General features: G+C 42.8%; 1 protein-coding gene and 1 long non-coding RNA gene across 4 annotated transcripts in view; one reads left to right on the forward strand and one right to left on the reverse strand.

Moving 5' to 3' along the window:
- Window positions 1-16,000, reverse strand: part of cadm4 (cell adhesion molecule 4) — a 166,102-nt gene extending 150,102 nt beyond the window's left edge. Inside the window, exon 1 of the mRNA XM_031731535.2 lies at window positions 15,625-16,000. Within this exon, the coding sequence (XP_031587395.1) occupies window positions 15,625-15,697 (73 nt within the window). The 5' untranslated portion in view covers window positions 15,698-16,000. The remainder of the gene's footprint in view (window positions 1-15,624) is intronic.
- Window positions 1-17,961, forward strand: part of LOC120442600 — a 29,999-nt gene that overhangs the window by 919 nt on the left and 11,119 nt on the right. The window contains exons 2-3 of one of the 3 annotated variants that reach the window (XR_005614806.1): window positions 71-406; window positions 900-1,418. This is a non-coding gene — a long non-coding RNA (uncharacterized LOC120442600). Of the gene's footprint in view, window positions 1-70; window positions 411-899; window positions 1,419-17,961 lie in introns of those variants that run through there. The other 2 variants (XR_005614807.1, XR_005614805.1) reach the window with 2 other exon arrangements.

A 17,961-nucleotide genomic window follows, 5' to 3' on the forward strand; every position in this document is an offset into this window, starting at 1 on the left:
GTATGGGTCTCTCCTTGAGTATATTTCTGACATCAATCTTTTCATACTTTTTTTTCACCCTGTCTTCTAGACTTTACCTCCAACTCAAACTTCTGAAAGAAAGGGCAAAGTGAGCGAAAGAAAGAAGATATCAGGACCAAGGATAAGAGCTGACGAAGCAGACTATGATGGAAAGAAAGGGAAGCCAGAAGGAGCAAGAGGAAAAAGGCAGAATGGGAGAGACGAGCAGGGCAACCGAAAAGGCAGAAGAGCCGCCAAAAGGCAGGCCTTCGTGGTAAATCCAGAGACAGACAGGGTGGAGAGAGACTGAGACAGAGGATGAGGCAGGGAGAAATGCGGATGTGCTGAGGGGAACAGAAATGAATAAAAGATGGAGGGAGACAGTTAGGATCGAAAGGTATCCGAGGTAAGTGAGAAAACTGCTGGAACTGTTAAGATTCTCAGTAGGCAGTTGCTCCCTCTTTCCATCTCAGCTGTAGTTATCAAGTCTAGCTTTGTGCAATGCTGTTAATGCAACTACTGAGCTGTCACAGTGTGAAGTGCGCGCGAGTTCAAAACAGTGCTTATTTATCTGTTTGCATTTGTGTAAGGTACATGTAAGTAGCACAAATACATAAGCCCCATCTGTTGCCTTGAATCTCTATATGTGCGTGGGAATGCAGAGGAGCTGTTTCAGAATTGTGCATGCACTCTACATGTATGTGTGGGAGGGGGTATGGCAGAACATCACTATTTACAAGTATGTGAAAGTCTGTTAGATTCTCTGAGAGCCACCGTGTGCTTTGTTGGATCATACAGCCACGTAGTCTAACTGTTTAGCCAGACTGCACTGCAAGCAAATCACAATTCCTGCAGGATTTCAATATTTAAAGAGCTTTTCTACATTCTTTGACACTCAGGTAAAAGAAAAAGAGTCAACTGTGCCAGACAGGGTCCCTGTTACAGCTGAGATGGAGTAGAATTTTGTCATCTGTCTAGCTCTTTCTATGTTATTTTTCAGCTAGCCTGCCAGGTGTAACCCACTAACTGTCACTTTGTGAACATGCCCAAGGCTGAAAAAATGATCAGAAATACTAACCCACCAGTCTGCTACCTAACATATATCTGAAACCAGGGACTCATATTCAGAGGATAAATCCAAAGTGAATCTTATTTTTCTTTTTTTTTCTGGCCAAATTCTTTTTGGTAATGATAATTTGGTCCTTACCAAGGAGAAACAAACACATGTTGCTGGCACATAGAAGTACACAAGCCAACAAGTCAAGCCAAGCTTCATTATTTAGAGAGGAAGTCTAAAGTGAATGCACCTGAAACAATCTGTCAATAAACAGCTGCACACTACAGCTCAGCTACATTGGTTGTAGTTATAGATGATGTACTCATGCACTACCACAGTAAGTGCAGTAGGCTGAAGTTGTTCTGCACAAAGTTAATCATATTTTTTGGGTTTCCGACCTGTTTTCCATCTTGCATTGGTAAAACTGAAGGTTACTTTTTCAAAGCTCTCTTCAATTAAATTATTAAACATGATATTAAAAAATGAGGTAAGAGTATGATCAAGTTGTAAAAGAATTATCTATTGTTCAATAGATCAGAAAAAGCTTAATTCACAGCAAGGTCAAAAACACAGCGGATCTTTAAAATTAAATATTTCCTTCTGACCGTCAGTTAGAAAACATCAGCAGCATCATGAATATATGGCTGCTCTTGTCTTGTTGTAATTATGGTTAGGAGTCATATGTGCAAATTATATTAAACCTCAGCTGTCATTATAGTGGCAGTAAGAGCAGTTATAGAGTACCAGGAAAGGTGTTTGTTACATCAGCCTCACACAAAACCCACACACACAAAGGGAAACGAGAACAGATGCAATCTGTGCAAATGATGCATTATTTTGTGTGAATGTGCTGTTAGTCCTCTAGTGTGGGAGGGTGACAAAATCGTGTAGCTAAGCTACAGTACCGGTGATGCTAGGGACTGTGTTTGTTTGTGTGCTTGTGGTAGCGTACATAAACAAGAATATGTGTGTGCATGAGGGCTGAAATGAAGGTAGGATGTTGTTATCATCTCCCACTGCCTCCCACCCTCCATCCATCCCAGCTCTCTGTCGTCTCAGCGGCAGGGGCATGTAAGCCGGTTACAGCCACATAATTTTCAGGTGGGTCAGATGGCAGCATTTTGCACCCCCACACCACCTCCCTCTCTCTGACTCCCTCTATCCATCCACCACCTCTGGCCAATGCTAGAACTTTACAACTGGATGAGCAAAGTGGCGGCGGCTACCTACCTGGCTCTGTGATTGACTGCAGTGCCGCTGAGCGAGCTTCACTGTATCTGTGCCATGTTTATTGCTTCTTTCACCTTCGCAGTAATTGAGTCCCTCCCCATGCGAAATATGCAGTCAGACAGGCAGATGTGTGCGTGGATGAAACCCATCGTGTGTGTATGTTACGTGTGGGAGCTGGGAGTTGACTGACAGGCTACATAACTCAATTCAGAAATTCTGAGGGAACCTGACTGCTGTTTTCCTGTGTGTCTGTGTGCGAGCATCTACTTATGTGTGTCTGTGACTGCACGCAAATATGTGTGCAGCGATTTGAGGGTGAGTGGTATCTTAGTGTAATATATATGTATGTGGCTCCTATATAATTCAGGGGAGCTATCCACAGATATCTGAAAGGAAAGTGTGCAGTGAATTAAAAAAAAGTACACAAAATATATTTCTAAGTGCGCATACTTTTTATGCTCATTTTTTCATGTGCCAGGCTCAACCACTTGGGGTGTGTTTGGCATGACAAGATTGCTAGGACAATGATGCATGTGTATGTGCCTGCATGTGTGAGCAGAATACTACTTAGCCTCTTTCAGGCAAATACATGCATAAGAGCACACAAAACTGTAAAACGACCACTATGTCAAGAACAGGTCAGGTAGGAGAGGTGAATATGTAATGGATGAGGGCCACATAGGTCAGATAAGACAGATGGACAAAGCAGGGGAGGAAAGACAAAAGTAATGAGGCCTGCATAAAAGTCTGCCTGTGAAAGATGGAAATTGGTAGGATGTAGATGAGGGAATTAAATATGAAGGGGCTCGACTCTCTTTTGGTGTTTATGCTTTGGGAGAAATAAAAGAAAGGCCAGAGACAGAGACAGAGAGAGAGAGAAAGAGAGAAGGGGGTTAGTTGAAAACTGTCTTGGGAGGAAGAGAAGGTGGGTGGGAGATGAATGGAGATGGTTGGAGGGACTGCACGGTCTCTGAAGGGCATGTACAAAAATGAGCTTCCACCTTCAGAATACTGCTGTGCAGCGTATAAGTAAAATGCACACTTCAGCAAGCCCAGAGCAAAAGAGATGGCAAGAGAAGGTAAATCTGGAGATAGGGGGAAAAAAGAAAACAAACTCCAATTGAGTATAAAAAGAAAACATAAAGTTAAAAAAGAAAGGAAGCTGGAATTGAACTTATCAAGGGAAATTGGAACTGAGGGTGAGAAGAGGTGCGGAGAAGTCAAAAATAATATTGGAAATGAATTGATGCGGCATGTGTAAATGGAAGGAGGGTGAGGAAAAATAAAGACTCAGATGGAAGGAAAAAACATTTTGTACATGCAAATGAGAATGAGAAAGCAAAAACACAGGCATTTGTGCTGACCACCTGGGCCCTGTCAATCGTGTCTCTCTCTCTCTCTCTCTCCTTTTCCCTTTCACTGTCTATCCCTCCACACCTGGGCTCGCCTGCCCGCGGCTACAGTACAAGAGGTAGATAGCAAGAGGAGGCAGGAATGGGGTGGAAGCAGCAGGGAGGCAGGAGAAACTGCCAAAGTATCCATCAGCAAGCAGTCCTGGCAACAAAAAGTCCCCTTTCCCCTTCACCAAGTCTGTCTTTCCAACTATCATTGAGTCTCCCTCTCACTGGAAACTCTAAGTAACAGTTGGAGCAGATGCATGCGGACACATGCACCTGGATCACAGAACTGGCGGGTGTGTGTGTGGGCATAGGCATGGGCATTTAAGCATCAACAAGGTTAGGCACAGAACGATAGGAGCACAAGGAGGGATAAAAGAGGTTTTTAGCGATCATGGTGAGTACAAACAAAAAGACAGCAAGTCAGTGTTGAGGCCCTTAAACCAGCTTCACACTGTGGGAGAATTGGGAACGAAGGATAAAAGGAAGGCAGCCAGAAAAAGAAGAACACGGCATGAAAAGGTGGAGAGAGAATAAGTATAGCAATCAAGTGGGGAAAAAACTGGTTTTGCTTGAGAACAAAAGGCAGACAAAGAGTGCTACATGCATAACAACAAAGCTAAAAAGAAAGTGAATGTGCATTTAAAACACAATCACCAGGTGTGTCCCTCTATTTGTCTGCAATACTCTAGAAGCTTAGAAAAAGGAGGACAGGAATGGCATTTAAAAAGCACAGCAGAAAAAAAAACCCCCACTGCAGTAAGGAAGTCTGAAAACTCCAAAAGCTCTCTGGAGTGCTTGCAATGTTTATATTTGTGCATATGCAAATTTAGGTGTGTAAATTAGCGCAAGTGCATGAGTCAACTTGCCAACCTGTCTCTCTGCTTTGCTTCAAATTTGTGCACATTTCTGCAACTTAACCACTGATTTACAAGTCAGTCATCATTTGGGATCAACCTGCTTTTTAATTACGAGTGGTTTATGTTTGTTTTTCATTTCCCCCATAAGCTCATAAATTGCTTTCCTCACCGCAACTTAAAATCGATCTCCATGATAAATAAGCATCAGTTATAATTGCATATACAAGTAGTGCTGTCGCAAACTAAAATTTGTGATTGCACACACACACACACACACACACACACACACACACACACACACCTTTTGGTGTTTAATTGCTCAGTGGCAAATGTATGATAATGTCTGACTTATTATAATGTATAAATAATACAAAGCTAATTAATGTTATAGTCTGTGCCCTAAAGCTAGGGCTTTATGATTGTTTTAAGGGCATAGTTTGCTTTTGTGTAACTTCTCTGACTAGCACATAGAATCAGATGGCTGAAATTCATGGCTGTTTTCAATTATTAAGAAATTTATTTAATCTTTAAAAATCAGGAAGTTGTTGAAATAGATAGTAGGGTAGTTACAATGTTAGAATTTCAAACTCGATACTGATACCCAGGACAATACAAAATAACATTTCAAAACCACTAGAAAAAAAATAAGAAGCACGTTTTTTTAGATAAAAAATTAGAACAATACAAACAATGACAATGACAAACCGATTGTTAAGTTGTCTAACATAGTGCAGGGCTCGCAAAATCGCTAGCCCGACGTCCCGGGGCTAGCGATTTTTCCAGTCGGGCTACCAAAATCTCTCTCAGCCCTGCCCGTCGGGCTATCATAGGAAGGAAAAATATATGTCAATGCTTTTCCATTCTTTCGCAAATGTAGCTGGGTAATTATGTCATTGGCATCAATGAGCCACTGTCAATATGTGAAATCGAGTTTGAATTTGCGCTTCCTTTTTTGGCTTTCACTTTGCGATCGCGCGAACTGTGTATAGAGAGCGGCAGTATTGATGGACACAGATTAATTGCGCACCAATTCCTCTGACATCGTCTTATCACTCATTAGCTTACTATTCAAACGTGACAAGTGAAATTTCCCGCAGCAAACTTAAACATGTGATAGAGGTTGATTGCGCAGAGAATCGCTGACCGTTATGTGAGTGCGTGTGTAAAAGCAGATGGATTTACGCAGGAATTTTAGTTCTGCAGAGCCAAATAAGACAGGTCAGGGTGAAGAAGGGGCAGCCAAAGAAAAGCCTACCAGAAAACGGAAAAGTTATGACAAATCAGACTATGAGGCAAAAAGAAAGCTCAGCTTTATGGTTTCATAGACAAAAGAATTTGTGGCTGGAGTATGACAACGTAAATACCATAATGTTCTGCCGGGTGTGTCGTGAGTTTCCCTCGATATCTGAGTCGACAAGCGCCTTTGTTACTGGGACCAGTAATTTTAAGAAAGACCCCATCAGATTCCATGAGAAATGCATTATTGCTCAGTTTGCAGTATCTTTCCCAGAACAAACACCAATTGCAAAAACATACTAAAAATAAACTAAGCACAAGAAGAAGTCCTGAAAAAGCTGTTTAGAACAGTGTACTATGTTCCAAAAGGTATACCATTGGCAAAATGTAGCCGTCTTTGCAAACTTCAAAAAGCAAATGTCCTAGATCTTGGTTCCACTTACCTCTTACCCGGGACTTAAGCGGAAATTTCAGATTCAGGATCTGACACAGACTGATTCATGTTCTACACAGTTCTTACAAGTTCATAGAAATTTCTGTTCAATTAGAACCAAGTATTTGAGTTGATGATTGTAATTTTTATACAGTTGCTGTGATTGATGTTTTGTTTTCTTTACAATATTATACCTTAATGTATATTACTGTAAAGGAAACAAAACATCCATCAAAAAATTGTTCTCATGTTTTTTTTTTCGGGCTACTTAAATTTATTTTGGGCTACCAAAAACTGAAGAGTGCCTGCCCGAAGGGCTACCAGGGATTTTGAAATTTTGCGAGCCCTGTAGTGCAAAACTATAGTAGCATAACGGTTAAGTCCTTTACACACCAAACACTATATATTTCTGTTATATTTGTGTGTTTAAAGTATATTTTGGACTCACCTATTCTTGATCCAGCCATTCCAGTGATAGTGAACTTTTGCTGCACAAATTTGCAGCATTTATTTTTTCTAACAAAGTTTGATTGTTTGGATTCAAGTCAATAGATCTGACCAATCAGACTTCTGCATTTGGTAAAATGTAGGCTGGTGGCGCAACACGTACACCAGTACTGAATGTACAAACAGTAAAAACAAACATTTAAAAACCCACTAGTTTATCTCAGACACACAGCTAGACGCTGCTCCAGGTTAATCAGCTCTCAAAAATTATTTCTATGTCTTCTCAGATGTGATTCCAAATCTGCCAACAAAAGCTCAAATGGTCGCGATACAACTTCAACTCCTGGATCAAACTATAAAATTCTCCCTGCTACATTCCTGTGAGAATTGCAATATTTTCCACAAAAACACAACACATTGGTATATATATTACATGACAAGTTTAGAAAAAAAAACAGGCAACTAGGCATAATGGGCATGACTAGGCATTTTCCGCAACGTGCCATTTATAAATGACAAACATGATTAGGCAAAAATAACTATAAAGGCAACAATATTTTAAGGTTTTCTGAGTTAGTACTATGCTTCTGGTGAAGTTGTACTATATTTTTGTTGCTGATCAAACAGAGTTGATAAAATAGGCCATCCGTGTTTCTGTCTAGTTGATCCTTACTTTTTCCTGCTTCAATCTCAGACTTTAAGAGAAAAATAACACTTTTCTTTCATCAATTATTGTGTTATCCTGTTAAATTAATAAAATCTATTAATGTTACAGACAGGCAGGACTGATTTTTACTGCCTAACTCCAGCAATAACATTATCTTTTTGTTTTTAGCCACAGCCACTAGTTGCTACCTTAACAATAACAAACGGCTAATGTGGCTATTAGGTAACTGCTAATAGTTAAACTGCTAACATTAACATATGTGACAGTCTGTTAACATTTATGATAGCTATTAAATACTTTAACGTGGCTGAAACTGGAGTTTTAATGATCTTACAAAGTTTATCATAAACTGTTGCTCAGTGTTGGTAATGAAAGAAGGGGCTGTGTGAAGCTGCGCGCCACCTTTAGAAGGCGAACACAACAATGTGGGTATCGAAACAAATCAGACAGTCATTTGGTATATAAATATATATATATATATATATATATATATATATATATATATATATATATATATATATATATATATATATATATATATATATGTATATATATATACACACATGTGTGGTGTGTGGGTGTGTGTCCATAAAGGTCATTTTGTACTATGTACTGCATAGCAACTGGAATCTTGGAGACTAAAACAGATAAAGCTGCTCTGATAAACGGAGGAGAGATGGTAGCCCTCATGGCCTTTGGGAAGAGAAAAAATAATCAAGAATGAAAGCACATTCCTCCCTACAGCTTCCTTTTATTAGTTTCTCAAGCAATAAAGTAAGTTACTGTATATGCAGTCAGGAGGCGACAGTGCCGTGCTGTGTTTTTCTGTGGTGCCTTCCAGACTGTAGGATCTACGGCATATTGCAGACACAAAAACCTCTTGCTGTTCACGGGTACGTGGATCACAAAAGCTAAAAATGACTTTGGTACCATCCACAGAACCCCACTGGCCCCTGCAAGCTGCTTCACAGCTCAATTCACCAGTACTGCCCAGTGGGTGGCAGTTGCTATGAACCACTGTTTCTCTGCAACTGTGCCCAGTGCCCTAGGCCTGTGTCAAGCTCATTCAGTATCATTGCCTGTAAGCCTGTTTCTCTCTTCCACTTCTACAATGGCCAGAAAGGAGAGCCATGGTTCTTGTGTGTTCAATGATAAAACTATTCATCAAACAGAAAGAACATGTCTGTGTCAAGTCAAGCACCGCTTCAATCTACTGGTGATGCTTAATGGGAGATGAGGGGAGAGGGGTTGTACCTGTTAACAAGCATAAGGTGAATCAGCAGTCATGCACTTAAACGCCCCTTCAGCCGCTCGAGAGGAAATGAATCCTGGGAGAGAATCAACCAGAGCTTTCCTCAAGGTCATTGGTGCCTGGCCACTTTTTAAGTGGCCATGCCAGCTCTAACAGTCTTTGCAGAAACAATCGTAGCACCAATCCAATTTGGCTCAGCTTCTTTTCTTTTCTCTTTACTTCAGTGCAGACGGCTGCATTGCCTCACTATTGTTTTGCCCTGCTGAAAGCAGAGCATGAATTGATGACCTTATGAATCTCAAAAGAGGCTGGCAAATCATTGCGGTAAATCAAGCACCAGCACATTAAGCATGACCGCAGGCTCTTTCCCCTTAAGTTTCTTTCTTTTTCTTTCTTCTTTGTGTCCATCTCTTTCACACTCTTTCCTTCCTACGAGCACTTGGGGATATTGAGAGCAGCCAACTTTTTGAGGATTGTTTTCATGTGCTGCTAATTAATTGCCTCTAATTAATGGTTGTTTACGGGTTGCTAATGAAGTGGATCAAAGCCTACTACTCCTGATGTGGAGGCTCTTGTCTTAGGCTGTAGAAGGAGATGAAGAGAAGAGCAGACAGACAGAGACAAGCAGTGCAGAGAATTGGGGGGTGATTCTGAAAGTATAGCGGTAACTACGGTTGAGGCTTTTTTTCTTCAGTACCTTTATCAACTATCATTTGGCTTCTGTGCAGAACAGAGCTGAGCAGTCTGACTTTGATCTATCGGCAGCTGCTGTTATCACTGGTGTTTTGTTGAATGATAGCATTTGGTTTTTAAAGTGGATACAGTAAACTGCAATGTGTGCTTTTGCAGAAAGATAATCTATGAAAACTGTTTGCTTGCTAAATACATTTTTAAAGCAAACAACCCTCTTTCTATACAACTTTTAATGCTTTCAGAAAGCATTAAACATTCATTAACATGATGAAGCTTTGATGATGTTTGAAATAAAGGAACAGAAATGCCACTCCTGAGGTTTCTGTAACCACTGTATCTGACTCTATCACTTTATCTCTGTCAGACATGGTCTTAGCGCGAATGAATTTGCCACTCATGGGAGAGACATTTTGCGAGTTTTCTAAGATAGAAAACTCATCCGAGACCTCTCCAGCATTGTTGTGACCGTCTTCTGAAAATCTCCATCTGATTTCCCAGTAGATAGTGTGCTACTTGGCAATTTTGAGCATCCGACAATCTCATCAAAGCAAACCTATTAATGGCAATGATATGAAGAAGGATTCTAAATGGCAGACAGATGAATAGCCCTGTGCGTGTGTGGGTGTTTAATTCTCCAAGCCGAAGCGCCATGTAGCTTTGCTGAAAGTGGGTGGACTGTCCACGAGCTGCTGGGAAACAATTTCAATACTTGTTTGCCTGCGTTTTTGTGTGCATGTGGGTGTGACAGTGCATGTGCATGCTGTGACCTCATCGATCATGACACTTTGCCTCTCAGGTGTGGTCACCTACACAGTGCCTGCCCGCGCTCTCTTTTCTCGGTATATTGCCATCCATCTCTCTGATTCTCCTCTTCCCCCTCCTCCTTCTCCTTACCCACATCCTCTTCTCACATCAGCACCCTCTACTTTTCTGCTTTGGCCCCACCTTCCTAATCTCTCTCTTCCCTCCTTCCTCACTTTTTTGGCCCCATAAATCAGTCATACTGCACCGCAGGGATTGCTTTCTCTCCCTCTCTCCCTTGTCCTTTTTTTTTAAACACGCCCTTCCATTTTAGAGCTGAAATCCCGCAATCATTCACTCGTTTGTTGGACTTCTCTCTGCCTGACTTTCTCCTCTGCTCTGTTCCTCCCTGCTCCAGTGGTCTGTGACGCAAGCCCCTGGCGCTTTCCCTCCCCCCTCCTTGCGGTCTTCCTTCATTCTTTTATACACTGTGCAGCCAGCCATCTCTCCTTCTCTCCCCGTAACCCTTTCACTCTCCCTCTGTGACCCCATCAGTCCCTCAGTGCCCCAGCTAAGGCTGGTCACTCTTCATCAGCTAGCCTCCACTGGACACACAGACCTCCCAAAAGCAAAGGGAAATGGGGTCTTGTTGGCAACATTTGTGCCCAGCCTGACAGTTTCACCTAGGTTTAAGTTCATTTCTGATCCTCCTTACCCCGACGCGAGCACCTAATTACCAGCCATCCTCTCCTCCTCTTGTCTCTACATCAAGTCTTCCAGACGGGATGTGTATTAGCCTCAGCACTGCCAGAGTACACAGTTTCCAACTCTTCAATTTTAGGCACTTGCCCTCTTCAGCTAAATAAGGCTCTCTCATCCAATCACAGCTAGTGAGGGCTCTGTTGCAGTGCCTGAGTGGGGATAATCACCTTGGTTACTGGCATTACCAGAGGCTGCTGTCTGGCCACGTTAGCGCTGCGCCCTGCGGGAGCTGCCGAAACAGGTGTCACAGCAGCAAGGAAGGGTGTTAAACAAGCCCAGGGCCAGGCAGGAGGCATAAACGTTTACTCTTAGTCATGGAAACCATGTCACCAATAGCAAGGAATGTACCCCCAATGGCATTAGTGGTTCAAAGTTTTTTTAAGTCAGAGGACTGTCTCTTTCAACTTTGTCTCTTTTACCTGTCTGCAATTCAGGGTTAGCTTCCGTTGACATAATCACACCTTGTGCTCAGCAGAAAGGATACATAGCAACTGCCTTTGTCAGTAGTCCCAAAAAGCTACACAAAGGCAATCACTTTTTTTGACACAGTCACAGCTCCATGGCAAAGACAAATACACATCGAGAGGGTTCAGCATCTGGAGAAAAGCTGCTGGCTCAGGGGACACGAGGTCGCAGCATGGGCAGCTGGACCCAAAGAGGCGTTCTACTTTTGCATTGGGCCAGTCAGATCAGAGAGTTAAGAGTACCAGATTGATTGGCAGGCTTCGAATGCCAGCAAATGGAGGAGACGTCCTTGGCATCCGAGTCAGCATTAAAAACTTCAGCTGCAAAGTTGGTGAAACGCCAGTTGTTCTCAAAGAGCGACACGTAAGGACGACATAGATCACCATTATGATAATCACAAGCTGCACTGTCTGGGGAATAGTAATGGGAAGGAGATGAGGTGGCAGCCATAAAGAGTGTTTCTACATTAGTGCTGGCCTGATTAGATTGACAGAAAGTTTCACTAATGGACGATTAAACAAATGGTCAAATGAGATATAAGGATCCAATTACCAATTGGTGTCTTTGTGTGCCCCTTTCAATCATTGTGCTTCATGTATTCTGTTTGCATGAACTTGTTCATGAGGACGCAGCAGAGTGAAAACAAGCGCTGAAAACAGGCTGAAAAAGGGAACGCTTAGTCATATGACGTGTCCCTGCAGGGGTATAGAGCAACTTGCTCCTTCCTAGGTCCTTTTATTTCTATTCAAGTGAAAACAAAATCCTTTTGGAACCTGGTATATAATACTGGAAGAAGTTACGGAAATGTATTTATTGTGTGAAGCAACCGCAGATCAAAACAAATGAATTATGGATTGCACAGAAGACTGGAGGGCAGATTAGGAGATAATTACTGTAAAATACATCACCTGTACTAAATGGTGAACCTCGAAACCTCTGCTTCTGAGTAATGGACCCATGAAAGCCCAAGGGAGAATAAAAGCAGCCCACACTGAGCTCTGTAACTCTTTCAGTTGTGACTATCCCAAAAAGCGATACAGTCCAATTTGTTTATGGAGCTTATGTTGAGCCAGTTGTTCAGCTGAGATAGTGGGCCACCCTGTCAGGACCCTTTAAGAATGCACTGGTTGATCAAACATGGCCACGCGCTGCAGCAACAGGCAGCATATTTTTCCTTAAAAAAAGCTTCTTTCAGCTTCTTCTCTGTTGACAGGCATAGTCTGCCAAGTTCAGGTTGTCCAATTATTTCGACCTACAAAAGGCAGGGAATCTGAGGGGGGAAAGAATTCAACGCTGAAATCTGATTGTGCACTGGGCTTTAGATATTCACCTTGAACCAGCAGATGGCAGGGCAGAGAGCAAAGAAGGGAGGTCTAGGTCTTCATAATTAAATTGCCAAGAAGTTTATCTTATTTAGGGGGAGAATTATGCTCCAAGGTTTGGATCAAAGGATAAACCTTGGCTTACGGTGAAGACATTTTCAGCACATTAAAAAGCAAAGATGCTGAAATAGCAAGCCCAGTGTAATGTGGAAGAAAGTAAAAAGGCAACGTTAACTCTGGTATGATGTAAACTGTGCCTGACAAGCATCAAAATCTGCACTTGAGTTCAGACAAACTCTTGCATAATCAGTACTATAACTATGTTCAAAACAGGTAAGCTGTCTATAGGCAAGACGTGTGTGGATGTTTATATGCGTTCCTGCATTTATTTGAGTGATCATATAGTATGTGTCCATATTTTTATTTTTTGTGGGTACTGCATTTCCCTTGATGCTTGTGTTTACACGCCAAACCTCCCTTCTGTGACTCACAGCGACATTGATTTATGCATGGCTTCACTGAGTGTTTGTGTGTGTGTGCATATGCACACGCGCACTTGCACACACCAGCTATAATTGGTATTCAAATCTCCTCCCACAAGTACGTCCAACTGCTGCCGTTTTTCAGCCACCAGAGTCCCAGCCAAGGTCCAAACAGGATGATGGGGAACAAGCTCAAACGGATGGCTCTCATTGCACACATTCAAATAAACAAATGGAGGTGATTTAATGCACACTGCGATAAGGGAGGTGGTAATGGCGGCATAGGAGAGAAATGGGGATGAGGTGTTAGAATGGAAGTGATGGAGGGTAGCGATTAAGGGTGGGCACGAAGCAGAGGTGGAGTTAACAGCATTTGTTACTGTACGTGCTTTGCAAGTTTGGCCTGCAGCTGCTGTTGATCAGACACCTCCACAAAGCCAGGCAATCTGCGCACAAACATACAGCACTGACTGTGTGTGCATGTCCCTCAGGCCTGCCCGTCAGACACACTGTGAAGTCTTTCTGCCTTTCTTCTCTCACTTTTCCTCGCTCCTTCGCTCTTTTCTGCCTTTCTTCCTCTATCCATCTTTCTATCCCTCTGTCTCTCCCTCATCCTTCACAGAAGCGCCAAGTCTTCCAGCCTCGCTATCTTCACAGCAACCTCTCAATCTATCTGTCCACTCATCCATCTATCCACCCAATCTGTCCATATCTATTCTAGCATAATAACAACTGCCAACCCTCTATAGCCTCCCACCTTTTCCCTTCTTTCAGATTGGTGGAAGAAAAATAACCGAGACAAGATCTTTATTAAATCTCTTTTTTCCTAATGCAGACACAGCATCGGTGCACATCTGCAAGGTTTTTAGAAACAGACCATCTTTACTCTACCTCATCTCCCTCCTTTCTCCACCGACCTTATGCCTGTAACACCCCTAAACTCCCCAGCCTCCTGTCTCTCTCAGCCCCTGTCAGAGGCTAGATTAATGACAGTGATCAGTGAGCAGCCCCCAGCTGAGGTTGCCTGCAGCTTAGGCAAAACCCTGCACTGTACGCAGCATGCACACGCCCATGCACACACACTAATGTAAAGCACATGTACTTGCAACACACATATTCATAGATGGGTGCCCAAACCCACAAACACAAACCCCATACACAGTGAGAATAACATACAAATACCTATAGCTCGTGCATACCTTAACCACCCAGTGTTCATTAAACACATACATACACACAAACACACACACTTTCCCCAAAGGAAAAAATCAATATCTATCAATATACTGGCTCTGGTGAGGTCGGTATTAGTGCAGCCACAAAAATGGCTTTGGTAAGGTAGTTCTTCTTGTATACAAGAGACATCAACACAACAGCACCGTCCAGGTTTGAGTGTGTCCATGCCTTACCAAGCACTTAACTATTTCACTGCCTTAGGACAACATAAACAAGGGCAACAGCCACAGGACACAAACCAGCGGAGCAACATTTATGTGCACATTGTCATCATCAATCCTCCTTAGTCAAAATCACAGAGGCTTCAGATGGATTTTTCTTTTTGAAAGTTTTATTTCAAATTGCATCCAAACAAATCCCACAAAAATATCCAGCTGAAGTTCTTCAAAGGCATGATAGAGGCTAATCCAAATCCCCATATTTTGCAAATGTGGCACTTAAGAGGCTACTGAGTGACCATAACTAGCCAACTACTGTGTAAAGGAAGTAAGCAGGACTATCCCAACCTGAAGTGTTCCAGTGATGGTGATAAAAGCAATACAAAGCACTACAGGTACTGTTACAAGTTGCTGTAATACATTGTTAGATGTTATTTTATCTGATAAGGGGAAGGCTCAAAGGTCTTTACAGTCCCTCACTCTTCCCCAGAATATAAAAGCAGTAACAAACACCACTCCTGCTGCTGGTGTCTGAGACATGTCTGGTCCACTGCGGGCATTTGTTATGAGCGCTCATGTGTTCTATGAGAATATTTAATCGGAGCTCTGTGTGTGTCGCTGCATGCACAGGCTGCATAAGTCACAGGCTCCCATTCCGCCACAGACAACAGCTGCAATACAATGAATCCCAACATCAGGAGAAAATGTAAATTCTGTGACGCACAAGGGTTGAGAGAGCACTGGCTTCTTTCATTAAATATTCATGCATGGTCAAAAAAAAAGTGGCCGCCTTTCACTTTTCTTTTCAACGACTGGAAATTTTAGGGGTCTTCCCAGCGTAGTAGTTCCGAGATGTGATTAAGACAATGACTCATATCCATGTAACAATACAACCCCGGCTTCCTCAAAGGGCATTGACTCTAATTAGCCACTGAGAAATATTAACACCAGTCCACAAAACAACATTAAACTGGCACATCTGCACGTGTTTTGCTCCGTGGTGCGCTCCTCCTCCTTCCCGTCCAAGTGCACAGTAAGTCAGAGTGGACCCGGTGCATTTTTAAGCGCTATTCAGCTTCTTCTTAGAGGACTTAGACAAACTTGCACAGAAAAGCCAAAACACATCGAGACGGCGTGACACTCTTCCCATTCACATCACATTCGTTCACTTTCATATGAGCCTTACCAGTGTTGATCAGCCAAGCCACTGTTACGATGGTTAGAGGGACGCAGTAGTTCCACACGGTCGCGAAAGCCATCGCTGGTATTCCCCTCTGATATCTTCCTTAATATTCCTCTTCCTGTGAGAAATCAGAGTGACATGAACCCGCAGGTTCACCCTCCGACAGCGCCTTTAGCGTCTATGTATGTGTGCGCGTGTGTGTGTGTGTGTGACAGGGCGCGCGCGTGCGACTGTGCGTGAACGAGTGTGTGCTTTGTTAAGCTTTCCGAGCGTAATAGCAGGTCTTTACATAGTAATGCTCCCCTCTCATACACACCCACTTTCTCTCCCTCTGAATCCCCGAATATGACGGCTTGGCCGGTTTTTTCTTGGTTACTTTACATTGTAAATATATTGTAAAGCTTGCCAATTGGGCGGTCCTGGATGTCTTTCTAGCCAATTGCAGAGAGCAGGAGCAGGTGGAGGGGTGTGCGGATGTGAGCAAGGGGCTGGGTTTAAAAAAAAGAAAGAAATGGGCTATCCAGGAGGAGAGCCGGGGAGGCAAGAGGGGCTGCGTCTTCCAGTTAATTGAAATCAATTCGCTCTAAATGTGATTGATAACCAGCATTAATTTTCCGACTCAAATAACCAATTTATTTCAAATTCCACCCCAAGGACTTAAAAGATGCAAGGCACGCTGATTAAGATGACGGAAATGAATGGTTCTTATTGTTCAAATTTAGGGACAAGTGGTGCAAAAAATGTGGCGTTTTCTAAAGTTGACTGTAGGGAGGAAAACGCAGATTAAGAAATGCGATCATTTGTAAGATGGCACTTCGTTTGAAATGACTGTTTGGCTATTTGGTGGTAGAAACTCAGTGCCAAATCAGTCCAAGCAGCAGCCTCTGGGTAGTTTGAGATTCAATTCTGTTGCAGAGGCTGCTTTGATTCCAGTAATGTGCATAGGACTCATCAAGGAGAACAAGAAACAGACCTCAGTGTAAGCTGTTAAATCACCGTTTACAATGACGGTAATAGCTCGGAACAAAAACTTGGGCTAAGGATGAGCCGGTGTTTCTGATCATCTGTAGTCAGGGCTTATTAGGTCGTGCTAAAGGGGCTCTTTAACTTTACCCTCATGTTGCGGCCACAGTTTGCCCATAATTGTGTTTTCCAGTCAGAGAGCGCTGGTCCATTATGAAAATTGTTTCTCTCTCCACATCTCTTTTTCTCCCCCCTCTAATCTAGTGTTATACTATGGACTTATAGCATCCAAGGCTTGAAGGCATCTTTTTGAAACTGTATCTTTGGCGCCCCTCTCAGGTAACTGCAGGGATGGCACGTCACACGTCTTAAATCTGCTTCCGCCTCTTCTGACAAGTCCTCCAGACACTTTGGTCAGTTTAGTTTGAACAGTCAGGAAAGTTCAAGCAGCCAGTAAAGCACCTGGGCAGTCTGTATTAATATTAATATTTCTACTCTTGACTCCCATAAAGTTGCTTTGAACTCTTACCCCCTAGCTAACCTATACTAATGGATCTGTGTTAGATCTTAAGGTCCCCGCTTCGGGGTCTCTCCACTGAGGGATCTTATTACTCGACACAAGTTTTAACCTTGTTGTTTGGCGAGGATAATATCTGCCCTACTCATTTCCCAATTCCCATCCCATCCCATTTTTCCCTGTCAGCCTCTCTGCGAGTGTTTGTTCCCGGGTTGGCAGGGAGTCTGTGGCAGCAGCTCCCCCGCACCAGATGGGGCATTGTCAGGAAGTAATGAGGGGAAAACACCTGCTTCTCTTGCGAACTCCACTCCTTCATTTTCAGCCATTTGACACAACATATGCAGAATGCACATACAAACTCAAGTGACCGTGACGGGAACAGCAGTAGTCAATGACACAGTGTTATAAATGCCTGGCACTGTAATGCATTAGTCAGTGCGGTGTCACGTTTGGTATAAGTCACCTTTAGATGTCGGTTTGCATGCACTAAGGGCAGTTAGGGTACTAGACAAACTGCGGACACAAGTGAGGAGCTATTTGGCTTTAATGCCAGAGTACAGATCTGCATCCTTATCCGGACAGGACCTTGCATGCACCAGACAAAACACTTAGGAAATCTGTATGCACTGCACAGCACCTAAGCTGTTGTCCGGTGCTTTATCCATCGAGACACTATCAAGGTCAAAATGTCACTGTAAACTTCACTTCCCTCTCTCCTGACCAGAGCCTTGTACCTCAGGGAAAGCTCCAGTGTGAAATTCCTGATACATAATTTTGTGTCTCTCTTCTTTTTTTTTTGGGCCAGATATCAGAAGCCCCAAGACCAAAATCCACAAGGGAGCACAGAATGATTTACTCAT

This window comes from Oreochromis aureus, linkage group 11, assembly GCF_013358895.1.
Source record: "Oreochromis aureus strain Israel breed Guangdong linkage group 11, ZZ_aureus, whole genome shotgun sequence".
In the NCBI taxonomy this organism is placed as follows: Eukaryota; Metazoa; Chordata; class Actinopteri; order Cichliformes; family Cichlidae; genus Oreochromis; species Oreochromis aureus.